Raw genomic sequence first — 18,865 nt, forward strand, 5'->3', positions numbered from 1 at the left:
TAAAAGGGCTGCTTTGTTTCCTGATATGGCAAAAATTAAATAAATTCTTTCCAACTTTAAATCCAATATCTCAATGTTTTTACTCAAAATAATTGCCTTTTCTTAACCTACTTATTATGAAGGTATGTGCACAGACATATATATATATATATATAGAGAGAGAGAGAGAGAGAGCGCACATATAAATATGTCAGGTCTCACCATATATGGTTTTAGAATTGTTCCTTTTTGTAAGTTACAAAATAGGAATAAAAAGCTCCCTTGTGGAGAATGTTGATAATTTTCAGGATTTTAAGAGTTTGCGTGTATGTATCTTCACCTTTTTTGCGTATGAAAAAGTCTTACTAGTCCCCAGTTTATGGTTCGAAGCTTCTGTTTCATTTAGTTGATCGGTCTCAGGAGAACATTTTGCACTTGAAATGCTTTGTTTCAAATTGGTATCTGTTTTGTGTAAAGTTTTTAAATGATCTGAATGAATGTAAGAATAGTTATTTGGGATTTAAATTTGTATTTATATACTGGTTATATGATTATGAAAGAATTAAATTGGTAATTTAGGTATAAAAATGAGTTCTGAGCCATTAATAAAAGTTTGTTAACTTCATTAAAACCAATTTTCTATCTTATTAAAAGTATTTTTCTTGAACCATAACTTTTTTGTTTGACATTTTTTCCAGAAATTATATTGAATAGTCTTAAAAGCAAGATTTTAAAAAGAAAAAGGAAAATAAAGTATCTCTTTATTTCTTAAAAAATTCTCACATCTTCATTTTTAAAGTGCCTACTTCGTGGGATTGTGAGGAGAATGAAGTCAAGTGTGAAGAATCCCAACACGTTCTGCCTTTCCTTACCCAGCTGCCCTGCAGTCTGTGGGCTCTGAACTTAGAGGTGTTGGCCATCAGCTAAATTATCATTAAATGATATAATTGTCTAAGTTATTATTAGATAATGTAATTCTCTTACCAAGCTTCTTAGTTGGTAACTTATCAATCAAATTAGGAAGGATTTGGGAGCAAACATGTCAACATCAAGAGTGACAAATACTAGGGAGGAAAGAGATGCTTATAACGGACCTCAGAAAAGGTGAATTGCCTTTAATAAGGTTTATAAAGAAAGCAAATAATGTATAAAGTACATCTTAAAAAGCTTCTTTCACTACATTTTACTTACTGCTGACATTCTGTCATCTTTAGCATTTCTTTTGTTCATGAGAAGGCATTTACTATTAGAATGATTTGATAGGTTTAAATTCCGCTGATGAGTAAGAGATTTCCTCTGGAACTTTGGGAGAGCCCATGCTGGTGCATGGCTGATCATTGGTCATTGTGGTTGCATCTGCCCCTTCCCTTTTCCTAAGCAAACATGCAGATGTAATAGAAATGCGAAATAGGTTATTTGCACTTCTTTTTCTTGAAACAGGTATAATAAACAATTACAGGAACAGGTTAATAAACAATTTTCTAAAGCCCTTTCTAAGTAATTTATATTTGTTGTATGAAAGCTTTTCCATGAGAAACTGAACACTTTTATGTGGCTTTTGAAAATGTGGGCTTTTCCTTCTGGTAACATAATGATTGCAAGCTGTCACAGAATTAAACATTGTCGTTTTTTAGGTTTTACTTTTAAAATGACACATAATGGTTTTACTGTAATAAATGATTTAAAGGGAAGGGAAGGAAGGGGAAGAGTGTGTGTGAGAGAGAGTTGATTTTGTTTACTCCCTTCACTCTCCTAAATGTCCTCAGTAGCCTAGGACTGGAACAGGCTGAACCTGGGAGCCAGAAATTCCGTCCGGGTCTCCCATGTTGGTGGCCAGGACCCAATCGCATCGTCACCTGCTCTCCCCAGGCATGTACTAGCAGGAAGCTGGAGTTGGAGACATTTTACTTCTCCCCTTCCCTAGATCTTTAAGGTGAAAGTATATTTCATACACTAGGTAAAGGACATATTTAGTATGTTTATATGAAGTAAACTAAATTAGTATTTTAATTTTAGGAAATATTTGTGGTTCAGAATTCTTTTTGCTAGTTCGCATTTAAGACATTTATTTGAAAAAGATGAAGCATTAATATTATATATTGTCTCAATGTGTTTTTTAAAAATTTAAGCTTGTATTTTTCATTGTCTTGTATCAACACATCCAGATTAGTATGTAAACTTTGTAATGATAAAACTTAATATGTTGGGATATACACATTTAATATGGGGAAGTTTCTTTCAAATTTGCATTTGTTCAAATAGTTATATAGTTCTAAATGTTAATTAGGACAATGCAGTGTTGTTTTCTTGTTGATGGTGAATTTATTGTGTTTCTGTTTAGGACAGGCGTGACAGTAGCTGAAAGGAAGGAGAGCTAGGATACACTCGTTGCTTTGTAACTTCGGTTATTTTATTTTGCCTCACCACAGAGATACATACCTGAATCCATACTTTCTTGTAACGTTAACTCATATTTTAAAAAGAAGTCAGATTTTTACTCAGTTTAAGATAAAGGAACTCTTCACTTGTGATAGAAGTTTCAGAAGTCTCAAATGAAAACTGCCATGCTGTACCTTCCTTATCAATCTTTTGGTCGTTTAGGCGATCATATAAGCAGGACATCTTCAGCAGGCCATTTGAACCCCAGAAATCATCTGGTCTGGGAACCCTGCAAAGGCAGTCACAGGCAAAACTTGTAAAGTCAGCAATGCAGCAGGCTGATTTTTTAAAAAAGATTTATTTTTATTGGAAAGCCAGATATACAGAGAGGAGAAGAAACAGAGAGGAAGATCTTCCATCCATTGATTCAATTGCCCAGTGGTCGCAATGGCTAGAGCCGAGCCAATCCGAAGCCAGGAGCCAGGAGCTTCTCTAGGTCTCCCATGTGGGTGCAGGGTCCGTAGTCTTTGGGCCATGCTTGACTGTTTTCCCAGACCACAAGAAGGGAGCTGGATGCAAAGTGGGGCTTCTGGGATTAGGACTAGTGCCCATATGGGATCCTGGCCTGTGTGAAGCCACTAGGCTAACGTGCTGGGTCCAGCAGGCTGATATTTAAGTTGACAATTCTGTATGCCTGCAGATAATGTTGTAAATATCCAAATGGCTCTTGGCAGAACAGAAAGATTCCCTACCCTTGCTTTAGAATACTTTTAGCTGGTTATATACTATTACATATACTGTGATCCTAGTTTTTAAATTCTTGAGTATTTGCCATTCATATCAATTTTAAGTCCTGTGTTCGAGAATAAAGGCAGTCTCAGGTATTTGGGGACAGCAAGATGAGGTAAGTTGAATGTTGGACATATCAGGCCCAAGATTTGTTCTAAACAAAATTATCTGAGAATGATACTTAAGTGTTTTCTAGGTGTGATTTAAGATTGAGAATTAGCTCTACATAATGCATTCTTTAGTTTTTCCTCATAGATAACTAATGAATCAATAAATTTGTATCTGTATCTGTGTTTATTTTGTGATTGAGGTCCTGGATTGTTTTGTAAGCCTCAGAAATTTATATGATTTCAGAAATATATTCCATTGAAAAATTTACTCTTGTGGAACAATGCCAGTAGAATTCATTTTTATTATTATATTCTATCTTATGATAAATAGATAAGTGAACTCTTGATTCGTATTTTTCTTACAGGGATCTGCATGTAAAAATTAGTTTACCCCTATATGATAATGTTTGTATTCATGTCATAACTAAACAGGACTATTTTACTTTTATCATGAGTTTGTAGTAGATTGATGGAAATACAATTCCATTGCACAAGGATTTAAAGAACTGTAGTGGTAGCTTGATAGTGTTGTAACCTGGAAAACACTGGGATACAGTGATTTATAAACTTAGAGAATATGTGAAACTGTAGATGCCCGAGTTTCTGGTTACTTTGATTCATTAAGTTTGTGGTTAGACCCAGACAACTGATCTTACAGTGGAATCCTGGCAATCATGATGAACATGGTTGAGGAAGGAAGTAAATTCAGACCTAAGTAAGTACCTACATTTAACAGTACCTAACAGAGTTCCTGGAGAAGCATCATTAAAGGATGAGGCCCTTGGATGTACTCTGGATATCCTGCATCAGCTTTTCTCCTTTGTTATTCCCTGCTGTCCTTTTTCTCTGTCCTCAGTGTGTTTACACCAGAAGTCTGGGAGTTGGAGAAGAATGGGGGAGTCTAGGAAGACTCTGACAACAGGTTGTAGTTCCTGTCTTCCTAGGTTCTGTGTAAATGCATGCAGAACCTGACAGACTGGATGACCACAGATAAATCTCCATGACTCAGTGAACCTTAGGCAAGCCCTCCTTAAATTTTGATTATAGCTGTCTACCACAGTAATAATAGTTAGGGACTCTTGGTTGTTAAAATATTTCCCAACCTTTTTCAGAAAATTACTAGGAGACAAGCTTATCTTTACTTCAGTTTTTTTTTTTTTGACATTGACATACAAGAAAAATCTGATGATATATATTGTATTTGCTGCTGATTTACTGAATTAATAGTATCTTTAAATATAACACCTAAAATAAATTTTTGTTGTTGGACATTTTGCTATTGGATTTTAAAAGTAGCACTTAATTTTAGCAGGTTATTTTTGTTCATTAATCTGTTGTCAGATGTGTTTGTTAACTCTTTTCTAGTATTTCAACCACATTATAAGTAAAAATTTAAGCAACCTAAAAGTTCATGTTGCTGTTGCAGAGTTTTTGTTAGCATAAAAGCTGTTATATAGGTTTTAAAAAATGAGTTGCCCATAGGAGAAATTAAATGTCCTCAGGTGTTATAGACTAAGTACCTCACCTTTGGAAAGTGTGCATTGTAGCATAACAGTATCAGGATCATGTGAGGTCTTATTGAGGTGCAGAATCCCACGGTTAGCCAGTTAGTGTTTGGGTGTTTGAGAAACATTGTCATAGGATGCACTGCTTTGAGGTGAGCTTTTGCTTCACTTTGGAGTTAACTTTTTTTTTTTTTTAAGAAAATCCCAGTTCTCTTTGGAATATGCCTCACCATCTTTACATCCCTTCTTAGAACTCAGTTGAAGCTAGCAGAAGTTATCCATTAAATATGATGATCTGAAACAGCAATCAGATTTCTTTGAACAGCTGTGGACCAAAGGTCTGGTCTGGGGAATGCCTGAAATACCTGGAGAGAAAGCCAAGTGAACTCTGAGTAGTGTAATTCTGTTTGCTGAGAAGCAGAGGCTAGACCATTCTGCAAAACTCAGGAAGTTGTAACTTTGGAGAGAGTTGGCAAGGAAGGAGTTGATCATTACTTGGACATTGGTATACATCAGCCCTTCCTGGGAGTTCTTCTTCGGGTATCCAATCCTTGACTTTGCTCAAATCTTTTCTCACCTAGTAACTGTCAGAATCACTATTGCTGCAACTTGTTCTTTGCCTTCATTTCTTTTACTCTGTATTACCTTTTCTCTATAGATTAATTAGTTAACATATTTTTCTACATTTTTTTATTACACTTATTTCTATTGTCTGTTTTCCCATTCGCCATATAAACTGCATGATGTCAAGTAACTTTGTTTTGTTTAATGTCACTTGGCAGTTCAGTAGAACAGTGCCTAGTATATAGTAGACGTTCAAATTGGTGGGATACATGATGAACCTTGTCTTTCTTTGTCTCTGCGAATGCTTTGATAATAGAAAATAAGAAAGGAACAGTAAAGTAAAACATAATAGATTACTTTTTTATTGCTATTGAGAAATAAGGAGTGCCTGTTTTATGTGTTGATAACCATTTGCTATGTCTTTTTAGTATATATTTTTGGAATGAGTCTGCAAAGTCTGTGTTTATTTAGTAAACGGGATTTGATTTTAGGTTCACAATGTTACAGGTTGAAGATTGTTAGTATTTAATTTACTAGACAATTTAAAGACAATGTTCTTTATTAGATCTGTTTCATTTGGTGAAACCTAGCCCTGATTGTATGGTTAAACTTTATAACAATAAATGTGTGTTTAATTCAGGACTGCTCACTAATATAAAGAGTCTTAAAAATATTCTTAGAATAAAAAGATACATTTATTTTAGTACAGAAAAATAAAACTGTATGTGTGAGGAGTTCTTTGAAAAGTTTATGGGAAAATGATTTTATGACAATATTCTGCATTGATTTCAAATATTTTTGTCTTTGAATTCCATTTTCCACAAACTTTTTGAATTACCCTTGGGCTTGTGGTAATGAGAATTTGCAACTAGTATTTTTCAAAAAGACTGTTGGCTTTATTTAATTTCCACTTTTATATCCTTTTGATTTCAAGACCATTTTTGTTTTGTTTTACTTTTGTTTTGTTTCGTCTTATTTTTGCAGACAGGCTCGAGGGGAGAGCATATTCAGATAAGACTGTAGACCCACTGTCTGCTCCACATAACCATCTTCCAGAAGATCCTTTTGGTTCTGTTCCTTTCATTTCTCATTCAGGCAAGTCACATGTGGCACACCATCATGACCATTCACACAGGAACTACAGCAATCCTCATTAATGTAAAGCCTGAATAAGTCTCAGTTATCAGTTACAGAGCATAAAGGAGACACTTACTTGAACCTGCAGCCATCTTGTTCTTTCCAATGTTATGCTTTCCTTTAGGGGTGGGTATTCAGTTACACCTTTGCCAACATAGAAAATTGAGCTTTATATAATGGAAGCCTGTTTCTTTTCACCTTCGTTATTAGCTATTGAAAAAAAATACTAATCATGAAAATACTTCTCTTTTTATATACCTAAAGTACATTTAGAGGCACTTTTATACTTAACTTTTGCTTAAAGACCAGAATTTTCCCCAGTTTATACATGTTTTATTTTAGTTGCATTTAAAACATATCAGTGACTGTTTGTTACAGTCATTTTGCTTTTAGATAATGAGTTCTTATATTGCTGTGCTTTGGATTTAAATCTAAAATTAAATGGTCTTCACTGTTTAAAAATATGTTTAGTAATAGTTCTGAAGTAATTATCCATTTACTAGTTGTAAGATTCATAAGCTGGAATGGGGTCCCATTTTGGCATAAATGAATTTGGAGGTTGGTTTGGTTACAGTAGAAACAATGAGCTTTAACCTTGGTAAAGGGAAATAAATGGGAAGAAACCATGCGTGGTTTGAAGGCAAAGGCTTAGTTTAATATATTCAAGTCAATTGTCAGCCATGTTCCTTGGTTCTGTTCCTTTTTATTGCCCACTTAGGCAAGTAGTATGTGTAACATCATCACTCCCCTACAAAAAATGCCACCAACCAACCAAAGAAGGACTTGGAAATGTGAAACCAAGATAGGAGCGGGGTGTGGAGGATTTCTTGTGAATACACTGAGCCAGTACTTCAGCTTTCTGACATGTGGATGGAGGCTCAGTACTGAAGGAGGTTTCTGAGTGCTTACATGCTTCATACGTCACTCTTTGTTGCTTACTGCAAGCAGGACAAGTTGTTGCCAGTTTCTGCGTGTTGCCATCATGTTGTCTCTTTCATGAATTATGAGACATCATTAACTAGGAGAGAGAACTCAGTGCCCTTCCTCCTGCTCACAGCACACTAGGCCACTAAGTATCGTCAGCATTATTGTTTTTTAATTATGGCTTCTGAAAATAGCGTATATAAGGTTTCAAGAACCTAGTGCTTTGGCAGTACTGTTCGCTCTGTGACCCGAAGCAGATTTATTGGTAGCCCTTTCGCATTCTCCAGGAGTTCCATTAGCCTTTTCTGCTTTGTAGCTACCTGCACAGTTCTTCCCGTTTCTTCCATAGCTTCTGAAATGGAAATAGAATCAGGAATAAGAATGAGGCTCAGTGATTGTTCTTTTCCTTACTTTGAAGTTGGCTTAGGGTTTCATGGTTAGTACTAGTTTAGTCACAGATTTGAGCTTGGTTGCTGCTGTTTGTAGAACATTTGTTGTTAGTATTCAACTCTGTTTGATTTTGAAGTTTATTACAGGTTGTAAACAGGAATCGTCCCTAATAGCAACCCCCAGTACTGCCTAGTACTGTTCGTTGAATGCTTGGAAAAAATTGATTTTCCATAAGATTTCATACTTCTTAGTGTTGGGCCAATGACCTTTAAACATGCCATTGATACCAATGTTAATCCTCCAAAAAATCTTTTTGGATAGTGTTTACCTGTACACTGGAATGATTTTGTTATGAAAAATTAAATAGAGACTGGACTAATGGAGGGCATGGTCATAAGAGATTGTGTCTCCAAATTTAACACTGTTAGTTTGATATTTATCAGATCCAAAATGTATAACTAAAATAAAAAATGTAAAACTAAGGTATTGCAGCTGACGTTCATTTTCAGGTTTATAATTACTCTGTCATGTATAATTTCTAGGTGAAGATGAAGTTGGAATATTCATTTTAGAACCTTTTAATAGGAAGATAATTGAAACCTACTGAAACGGAAATTAACCTCCTCATTAAACTTTTAGAAAAAGAAAAATTAATTTTATCCTCTAAAAACACATTTCACCTAGCATTGTGGGATTGAAAGTACATCCGGAGATTCCCAAGACCAAGACAAAAGGCAAGAAATTGCCTTTATGTGTATGTGTTGAATATACAATGAAAAATACATGTGATAAGCCATCTTCCTTGAATTTGAGTTGACGAGTACTGAACAAAGCGTAAACTGTATGGAGAATGCTGTTTTGGAAAAAGTTAATAGTGAGATAGACTGCTGCTCGGAGGCGGGAGGTTTTAAGTCTGATAAATGCCAATGTACACTCCATAAGTACTTCTGTACTTAGCAGTTGTACTCTTGATTTTAAGAGGAAAAAAATTGTTAAAATTGTAATAGATTAGGTTTTACTTTTTATTGCTTTCACAAAATGATTTAATATTAAAAACTTGATTGTATTAAAATAATACTATGTAAAATATCAGATTTAGCAAACTTCCTAAGGAGGGGAAAGTGTTACCAACCTACTCCCTTCTGATACTGCTTCCCTGTACAAGGTCCCTAATGGATCGTTTTTTCACTTCTGCCATTTTAGTACATGCTATTCTATTTCTTTTAAAAAATCACTTCAATTTAGGTAATATTCTGGGACCCTCTTTTATAGGAAATTGGGACAAAGATGCTCAGCTGAGATTAATGAAATAGTGATACGGCAAGCTGTGTGGAGATGAGAGTGCTAACTGGGAATCTGTAAGGTTCTAAGAAAACGATACAACTTTCTGGTGGTTGGCTTAATAGTACAACAGGCTCCTTGATTGTGTCATTTCTGTGGTTTGTTGAAACGGGTTTGTGGAAGGCAGCAAGCACCATCCAACTTTGTGTGATTCGAAGAAAGATTTAGAAGGAAAGGGAGGATGCTAGGAAGAAAAGAGTTGTGAGTGTAGAATGTGATCATGCTGTGTGGAGAAGGCAGTGCAGCCACAGGGGATGAGAACAACAGAAGAGCTGTGCAGATGGCAAGTTACCGTCGTAAGTGGCCATGCAAACCTGAAAGCATTTGGCATCAAGGAGGATGCACTGATTTGAGATCTGAACTGAGCTATGGTATTTGATTTGAGGTTTCCTAAATGAAGACTTGTGGCTAGATGACAGCAAAGAGAAGTGCAGTCCTGTGGCTGGCTATGCTGTCACAGGGAAAGAGCTTTTGTGTGGAAGTTGGAAAGCACTACAGAAGTAGCCATGGAGAGAGAACATCAGATTGTAAATGCTGAATTTGAAAGATCAGCAGAAGGGAAAAGTGGAGTGTCATGGCTTCCAGTTGACTTAAATGGCTTTCTGTATTAGGTATATTATTTAATTTTTGATATATTAGCTAGTGAAGCAGGAGAGAGAGAGCATGAGCCCATGGGTGAGTATGTTTGTGTCCTCCAACTGTTGGCTTACTTTCCAAATGTCCACAGTGGCCAGGGCTGAAGTGAGGTATTGTAAACACAATCTAAATCTTCTGTGAGGGTGGCTGAACCCAATCATGAGCCTGTCACTGCTGACTTCCCGGGTTTGCATTGGCAGGAAGCTGAGTGTAGAAGCTGGAGTCAGGAGTAGATGCAAGCACTCTTGTTTGGAACTTGGCCGTCTTAACTGCTAGATCAAAACACCTGACTCCATAGGCAGCAATTAAGTGGAGAACTTCCCGGTGTAACATTTCTAATTTTCAGTTTCCAAGGAGCTAAGGAGTGGACACAAGGAGCCATTGACAGTGGTGTGCAGGGCTGGTAGGAAAGCTGGTGTTGACAAGATGAGGATTCAACCAAATTTTGAAAGATAAGGAAGACTTTCCAGGAAGAAAATAAGGAAGACTTTCCAGGCAGGAGATCTGGCTTGATCTGTTCCCTTTGTCCCACATACTGGGCCCTGTATACTCTTAACACAGTATACAACACAGTATGTTCGTATTGCATACACTTTTCTTCCATTAGAGTTATAACTGCATGGACTCACAATCTGTAATAGTCAACTGGCCTACCTTATTTGGCCACATAGAACCATGTTTCACATTTGCTTGTTGCTTCAAATTATATGTAAATTTTAGGCCTTAGAAGGCAGCTGAAGAGAATATGTTGGTAGGTATGTCTTAAAGTGATTCAAATCTAGCTTTTCTTCTTAAACATTTCCTTATGAGAAAAATCCATTCATTTATGAAGAAATCCAGTAATCCTATTTGTTTTATGGTATGTGCAAATGTCTGCATTATCATCACCTATTTCTTCCATGTCAGGTTACAAAACTGTTCTTAGTATAGTTTATCAGGAAAACATAATTCAAAATCTTGACTTGGGAATTGCAAAGTCCTAGATTCACTTCTTACTTATGTTACTAATTAACCTCTGGTATTGGGTGTTGCCTGATTCTGATACTGTCTCCCCATTTTAAATTGGGGGTGATTGTAGCTTGCTACGATTATTTAGAGGATTAAATAAATGGGAAAATGTCACACTCGTACAAGCAGTATCCACAGTAAATTTTGGTCGCTATTATGGCTGCTGCTATTGTTAATGGGATGAATAATATTTTAATTTTTTACTACTCAGTCCTGAAATCTTAGGGTTAATTTAAGTTTTGCATTTGCTATCCAACCAAGAGTGGTATTAAGTTCAAATAATTGTTATTTTCTTAACTACTGAATGAGACTCTAAAATACAAACCTGTAGCACCATTCTTGTATTCATTAAAGTGTTAACCACCAATGTCCACCTTGGTGCAGTCATAAAAATCATATTGAAAGTATGATGTTCATTCTTCCTGAAACCACAGCCTCATGTCTCTTCCTAGTGTTCCTAGTGCATTGTTTTACAGTTAGTTTGTATGCCTACATACATTCAGCTTTAAAAAACACTTTTGAAACATCTAACGGTTTTGTGAAATTCTGATTTTTTTTTTTTAAGAAAAAGATTAATGTTTGTTTGAAAGTCAGAGTTACAGAAGAGAGGGAGATGGAAAATTCTTCCATCTGCTCTTGACTCCTCATGTGTCTGAAATGGCCAGGGCTGAACTGAGCCAAAACCAGGAGCTCCATTTGAGTCTCTGACATTGGTAGCAGAAGCCCTTGGGCCATTTTCCACTGTCTTCTCAGGTGTATTAGCATGAAGCCTCATTGGCAGTGAAGTAGCCAGGACCAAACCAGTGCCCGTGTAGAATGCCAGCATCACAGGCCACATCTTTACCTACTACATCACAATGCTGCTCCAGATAAAATTCTACTTTACTGTCATGCAATCCATATTAATCCAGATCATTGAAATTTTAGATTTCTTACTTTTTTTTTCATTTTAAATTGAGATTAGATCCAAATATTGACCCATATCATAAGCCATGATGAGATGTCTTGCTTAGTCCTTTAGATTGAAGTATATGATGGATGACTCTTGTTAACTATCAAGAATTTTTCTATTTCAGAATGTTAGTATTAGTTGTTATATTATGTTCAGTTCCCCATACATGCAGTGGAAAATGAGGCTCAGAAGTGCCAGTGACTTGCTCAAGGAAATATGGATTCTAAATAGGAATCTAGCCTTGCTGGTTGGAAACTATCAATGAACAAAAGTCTTAAATAATTGTAAATTACAGTTATAGTAATTTGAGTTACATGGCAGAAATTTAAGTTTTATGCAATTTTAATCTGCCTGAGAAATATTGTTCACAACTGGTATGATTCTCTGATACTAAAGTCTACTACTTGGCCTGTCTTCAGAGAAATAGTACAGATTTTGATAAAATCTCTCCCTAATCCACTAATCCTTGGGCCTAAGATGATAAATTGCTGGGAAATGATGGCAGGCAGTATGCTACCAATTCAGAGTGAGCAGTCACATCTCACAACCCCTGCCCATATTCCTAAATGATGAGACAACAGAAGGCATGTAATCATAATAGCAGTTTCAAGACATTTATCCTCTATAATCTGACTGCAAAGAAAGAACATCAAAGCGAAATTTTCTTGACACAGGAATCTTCTTATGTGATTAAAATGGACCACCTGTTTTATAGCAGAAAGAGCAGTGGGAACCCTGATTAGAAGACTGGTAATACAAATAGTATGGTACAAATATGCTGTGTTTTCCACACAGTTGATGCTTTCTAAATACCTCATGGGATTTTTTTTTTTTGGCATAAAAGTTTATAAAATTGTAATTATTTCATCAGTATATAATTGTACAGTTACTTAAAATCATGTGGCATTAACTAGGATATTCTTAATGCCATTTTAGGTGTGAGTTACATGTATAGTTTTTGAGTTGGAGTACAGTTGTAACTTATGAAACTTGTACTTTATCTTTGAAATCTGAGCACTTAGAAGGACCTCTTATGTAAACTCATAATTCTAGAGTGAGCAGATTCATGTTCTTAGGTCCACCTGGTGAATCCATGTTCTTAGATTTATTTGGTAAGGTAATCCTGTTTTTCACAACTGCCCAATTTACCTTAGTAACTCATTTTCCAGGTTACTAGAATCAGAATTAGCACATTTAATTTCCAAATGCAATGAATAAATGAGCACCACTGTGTCACAGCTGTCAATGGAAATGATAAGCTTCCTTGAAGTAAGATATTGTCTTAGTGTATTGCCACACGGTACCTTACTTGAATGAATTGTTCTTCACAGTATACTTTGACAGTCTGGTCCCTTGTATACATTCCCAGTGTAATGGACTTTCAGTAACTAGGATGATGATTTAACATGCATTGCTATCAGGTAAGTCCCATGATTTTATAGATGAGGCACATTTGGATTCTTACCTTTTGTGGATTTGTAAATTTTACGGTTAGATTGTTCTTTGATAAAAACTTTACAGATTATCTCCATCTTAACCCTATAGCCCGTAAAACATTAATAAAACGCTGTTCGATGGAATAACACAATTCTTCAGACATGCCTTTGTAAAGATGATACAGAAGCTGAGCGTAGTCTGTGGTTAATTTTATAACAGGTTGACTGTCAGCAGTGGTGAATTTGTACTGGCGATGATATTCTATGGGAAGCTTAATCATAGGATTTACAGGTGCAAGGTGTAAGCCAGTATTGTTAGCAGAGAAGTTATATACCATGAGCTCCAATTACTTATGTATTAAGACAAAGTAGGCTAAATCTAGAAATCTCTTGGTTGTATGGTTTCAAGATATAACTGAAACTGTGAAAGAGAATTAAGGTCACCAAAAGAAAAAGGTAGAATGAAATAAGAGAAAGCCATGATGTGAATTTTGGATAGTTACAGTGATGGTCATGACAGTGATCTGACATGGAAAATAAAAGCAAACTTGTTGGAGTTAGTAAACCTGAAGGGGAGGGAAAAGCTCTAGGAAAGGCAATAGTGAGTCTTACAGAGCTATTGTGGAAGTGTGATGAGTTCAGGGGATAATTATGAAACAGCCTTGGCCACTGCGAGTGTGCCCTTGACCATGTTAGTTCTTTTTATTTGGTGCTCATCTCTGTCAGGTGATTCATTTCCTAGGACTATTAGCGTATACAGTAGGCAGACCATAAATAATCATGAAAGGATGGTTGCAGCAACAGTCATAGCCCTTTGTTGAGTCCCTGCGAACTAACACTTTACATGTATTTCTATTTTAACCTCTGCTTCATCTCTGTGAGGAGGTTATTATTGCATCTGTACTTTAAGTGAGACACTAAGCAATGCATGATTCCACATAATGGCACAGGTCATCAGAGGGAGGTAAGCTGTAACACATCTTTATATGGATAGGTACCAAATGGTAACTTTGATATTTAACTTTCTTAGTAAATGCTTACTGCTTGACTGATGGCTTAAGTGACTATCTTGAAGTTATGTGTGTGAGGTAAATGAAGTAAAGCAATGAGAATAAATCAGCAGGATTTATGAATGTATATAAAAGCTAGTCCTTATTACTCCTCACAATACTTGCTTGCTCTGATATTTTTCACTGAACTTTACCTTGGTGCTTTCTCAAGAGAGGGTTTACATGTCAACCAAAATAATGCAGGGTTTCATAACCCATCATTATTGTACTTAAATAATTTATATAAATCTTTTATAAATAAGGGTTTAAGTGAATTCTGGCTGTTCCCAGCAAGCACTGTGCACCTCAGAGATGAGGATTTGTGTGTTTCTGATAGTGGGATCTAATAGACGCCAAAAACAGGACATGTTCAGACCTGTAGTCTTTCCAAGGTCTTTTAAATATATGTGTGTTTTCAGATAAATCATGTCACTTCTACTTTAAGTGGTTTAGGTCACTATTAATTACCTTATACTTTTTTCTGTATTTTACAATCTATGATTCTATAAATCTAGGCTATGAAATAAGGTTCATAGTATTGAATCGTTAAAAATACTTTTTCATATTTAAAAGTGGAACCTGAGCTACCTTAAAAGTAATTCTATTCCATGTCTTACATATGTGTCAGGGATATTAATGGAAGCTATTTGTTAATGTTCTTACTAAAAATATTGTTTGAAGGGCCAGCATTTGCTTTCTTTTAGTTGATTTTATTAAGAGTTGCTTACAAATGAGAAATTTACTTAGTGATCAGAAATTTTTGCATGACATTTATTAACTTCCTGCATAGTAAACTTACTTCAGTTATTACTGATTAAAACGCAACTTGTTATTAAGAAATTGCCAATGTTTTAGTTTGTAGTCCCAAGCACAAAGGCGAAATCAAGAATATCCTAATTTTAAAAGCCCGTGAAGACATCATTTCACTTCATTTAGTTTAAGGGAAATGTGCTGCATAGAGCCCCAAGTCAAAAAAAAGAAACAACAACAAAAAAGCAAAAACAAACAAAAAAACAAGGTTAGTATTGACATTATTCAGTGTTTTGACAAAATAAACTAAGATGAAAGATTTTACCTACTTATGATTCTGGGTACATTCTAGACATTTTTTGACTGTAGCCATACATTTGTAGTGCTGTTCTGTTTTGCAGTTTGCTTGAAAAACCTGCACTTTCATGTTAATAATAAAAATCTTAGTAAGTATAGGGGATTATTAGGATTTAGGATGCATTGTAAAGCAACATATTTAGACTATACTTTTGGGAAATTAACTTCAGCAGTGAAATAATCCTGATTAAATTTCAGAGTAAATCAAATGTGTACTATTTAATCTAACAACTGGGAAGAAGCAATCTGGCTCCAAATGCAAAAAAATAAATAAATAAATAAATAAGCACATCTGACATCTTTTTAATTATAGAAATATGCTGAGGTAAAGAAATGGATTATGCAAATTTATGGAACTCAACTAGAGTTCATATTTTAGACTACTATACATTGTTCATTGTCTTAAAAACTTTATTATTGGTAGTACCTTTAATTTCCTTCCTATGGAACAGGATTAAAAGCTCTAGAATATATTGAACCACTTTTATTTTCTGTCTCAATTTGTCTGTAGTTTCAGTGAAGATGTTTTGACAGGAAGTGAAACCTCCCTAGGCCTGTAGCAGCCTGGAACTTAAACTATTCCTTGGCAGGAGATGCTGGGGAGAAACGGCTGGTTGTGTGAAACCTGTTCCTGATGGGGTCGAACGTGTAGCTCTTGACCCTCATTGCTAATCTGGACCATGATAGTTTGTGAGGGACTAAAAGGACGGGGAAACTGAGAAAAACTTAGTGTGAATTGTAAGAATATAGGAAGAACAGTGAAAGCAGAAAGAGACTGAATCGTCTACCCATTGGTTCACTTTCATTTCCAAATGTGAGACTCGAGGAAAGGGAGAGAATGATAAAGATCACTTCTAGGCAACAGGTGAAACTAGGAGGCTGGAACCCAATCTGTGTCCCGTGTTGGTTGTACGAATGTGAATACTTGAGCCATCTCCATTGCTTCCCAAGCTGTGTATTGGCAGGAAGCTAGATTTAGAAGCAGATCTGGGACTTGAACTCAGATACACCAAGTTGACATGCAGGTGTCGCAAGCAGCCAAATAGCATTTTTTTAAAAAATAAAGATTTGTCTGTTTGAAATTCAGATTTGGAGGAAAGGGGTAGAGGGTGAGACAGGGACCTTTTCCATCTGCTGGTTCACTCTTGGACTCGCACAGTAGCCAGAGCTGAGTAAGACTGAAGCCAGGAGCTGGGGAAATCTGAGGTCTCCCACAGGGCAGTATTCACTTCAGTCCTAACTGCTACCTCACCGGTTCTGCATTGGAAGACAATTGGGATTAGGACCTGGAGCATGTTGGAAAATTTTGATCACTAATTTTGTAAAGGGGAGACAAAATCAGTTAGTCTAGACCGATAAGTTTCCCCAGGTCCCTGTATATTTTGGACATGTAATCTGAAACCATGAGATGGCACTAGACTATTATCTTTTCTTGCTTTTTGAAAGATGTCCCCTTTCACTAATACAATGTTCTCAAATATAGCTATCTGAAAATCAGAAGTTCTAAAGTGGCATTTCTGCATAGTACTTTATGCATAACTGTTTACAAAGATTAGCAGGTACTGCATGTCAGTGCAAGTGCAGTGAAAGTTTCACAGGACTCAGTCACTGGAGACTGCTGGTGTAGTTCTTGACATGGGAGTGATATTCTGTAAAATACATATTGGGAAGCAAGATGTAAACAGATGTGTCCAAGCACAGATGTGAGAGTTCCTGTGTGAGTGGGATAATGCATATAGCATAGAACTGCAGGCTGGTTGTAAGGAACACATACAAGATTATATTTGTATTTAAATGTAACTTACGGCATTTCCACATTCTTTCTTCTTCGCTCTTCAGCCCCCACAACTTAGACGAAGATTGCCGATGTAAGAATGCCACATGCAGGAACAAATTTCCATCATTGGCTCAGTTGTGCTCACTCCCAAAAGAGGAGGTGAAAGTGGACTATGATTTAAATGACTTTTTTGATATGTTGGCTACTAAGAGAGAGGGAGAGAGAGAAACAAATGCATGATTGAGTATGCTGGTATCCTGCAAGCATTGGCTTATACTCCAGATGTCGCCAGTGGCCAGGGAGAAACTCTTTGCTTCCATGGTGTTGAACTTCTTGGCTTTGTTGTTCCTGTCTGGCTGGTCCTTAATAGTGTTGAATGTTCTTCCCTTGCTGCCATACAAGTTCAGGTTTTCACCTCTCTCTAGGTAATGTCCTTTAGTCATGTGGCCGTTTCTTTATGCTCTGCATTATGATAACCTCCAAATCTATTTTCTTTGGCTAAAACTTTACCACTTTGGTGATGTCACAGATGACTGCTCTGCACATAAATTTTGTCTTCAAATACATACATCAAGTTAAGCATTTCCATAGTTTTTCATAATCTCTACTTCCCAACTTTTTTTTTTTACTTCTTTCAGTACTTATGGTACTGGTACCACTATCCATCCAGAGTTTTCCTATTCAATGTCATTAAAAATTATTCCACTTCCATGGAGACTAAGTGGGATTCCTGTCTGTTGGCTTTGCCCTGGATTATCCGCAGGCATTGCCACTCACCCAGCTACTGTACGTTGTAACTTGAACTGGAGTTTCCTCTTTCCTGACTCCCTACTGTTGCCACCTCCTTTAATCTTTTCTGCATGTCAGTCATCTTTTAAAAATATCTGATTGATAATGATATTCATTGTAAACATTTTTGATAGCTTTCCACTGTACACTGGATTTCACGAAAAATTCCAGCTTCTTCACGGAGAGACCTTCTGCAGTCTCCCTTACGTCATCTTGTACAGCGTCCTCTTTGCTCACCAAGCTTTACCTGCATCATTCCATGTTGGAGAAGACAATGAGCAAGGGAGCTGAACAGGCTGTGCATCCCTGGGTCCTTCTCCTTGTTGACCCTACTGTCCTCTCCCTAGCGAGGCCCTTGCTGACTATGGGGATTGGGTTTTTACATCCACTACCTCTGCTCTGTTATTTGAGATTAGTCCTGGTTTGTGTTTACTTACATTCTGATTGTGAAACTCCAGATCTGAATGTTCATCAGTGTATAATCAGAAGACAGCCTATAGGAAAGTGCCCTATGAAAAACATTGTTGAATTAATTAATGAGTGAATTCTGAGCTTGCAGAATATCTTCAGATGTAAAGAGTCTATCTTGATTATATTCCTTTATGATAATTGATCTATATTTATTACAATGTCTTTTATTATAGTATGAATACAGCTGATGATTTCTGAGTAGTCATTGTTCCAACAAATACTGATTTCTGATAATGCTAGGGTACAGAGATGAATTATATGTAACTAATAATGGTAATAGACAAACATGATACTGCTATAGAGTAGTTATTACAGTTAAAAGTACTAAGTGCTGGTTCTTCAGGAGCACCAAGTTCAGAGTAGTTTTTTGGGGGGTGTGTGTGGTAGGTTTGGGTGTGGGAGCGGTGTGGCTCTGAATGGCCAGGCATGTGCTAAGTTCACCAGGCTGTTCAGTGGACGTTACAGAAGTGCATCCATACTGATGTGTACAGTATTGCAGTGGGAGCCAGATCTGAGAGAGCA

The 18,865-nt window shown here is 36.4% G+C and overlaps 1 protein-coding gene across 7 annotated transcripts in view; it reads left to right on the plus strand.

The window, feature by feature from the left end:
• BMP2K (BMP2 inducible kinase) overlaps positions 1-18,865 on the plus strand; it is a 121,934-nt gene that overhangs the window by 97,494 nt on the left and 5,575 nt on the right. For 6 of the 7 annotated variants that reach the window (XM_040967495.1, XM_040967498.1, XM_040967497.1 and 3 more), the window contains one exon: positions 6,311-6,421. The exons of the other annotated variant lie outside the window; for it this stretch is intronic. In XM_040967495.1, coding sequence (XP_040823429.1) covers positions 6,311-6,421 — 111 coding nt within the window. The remainder of the gene's footprint in view (positions 1-6,310; positions 6,422-18,865) is intronic. 7 annotated transcript variants of the gene reach the window in all.

Source organism: Ochotona curzoniae, unplaced genomic scaffold (genome assembly GCF_017591425.1).
Source record: "Ochotona curzoniae isolate NIBS_2020 unplaced genomic scaffold, NIBS_Ocur_1.0 scaffold_4506, whole genome shotgun sequence".
NCBI classification, from domain to species: Eukaryota; Metazoa; Chordata; class Mammalia; order Lagomorpha; family Ochotonidae; genus Ochotona; species Ochotona curzoniae.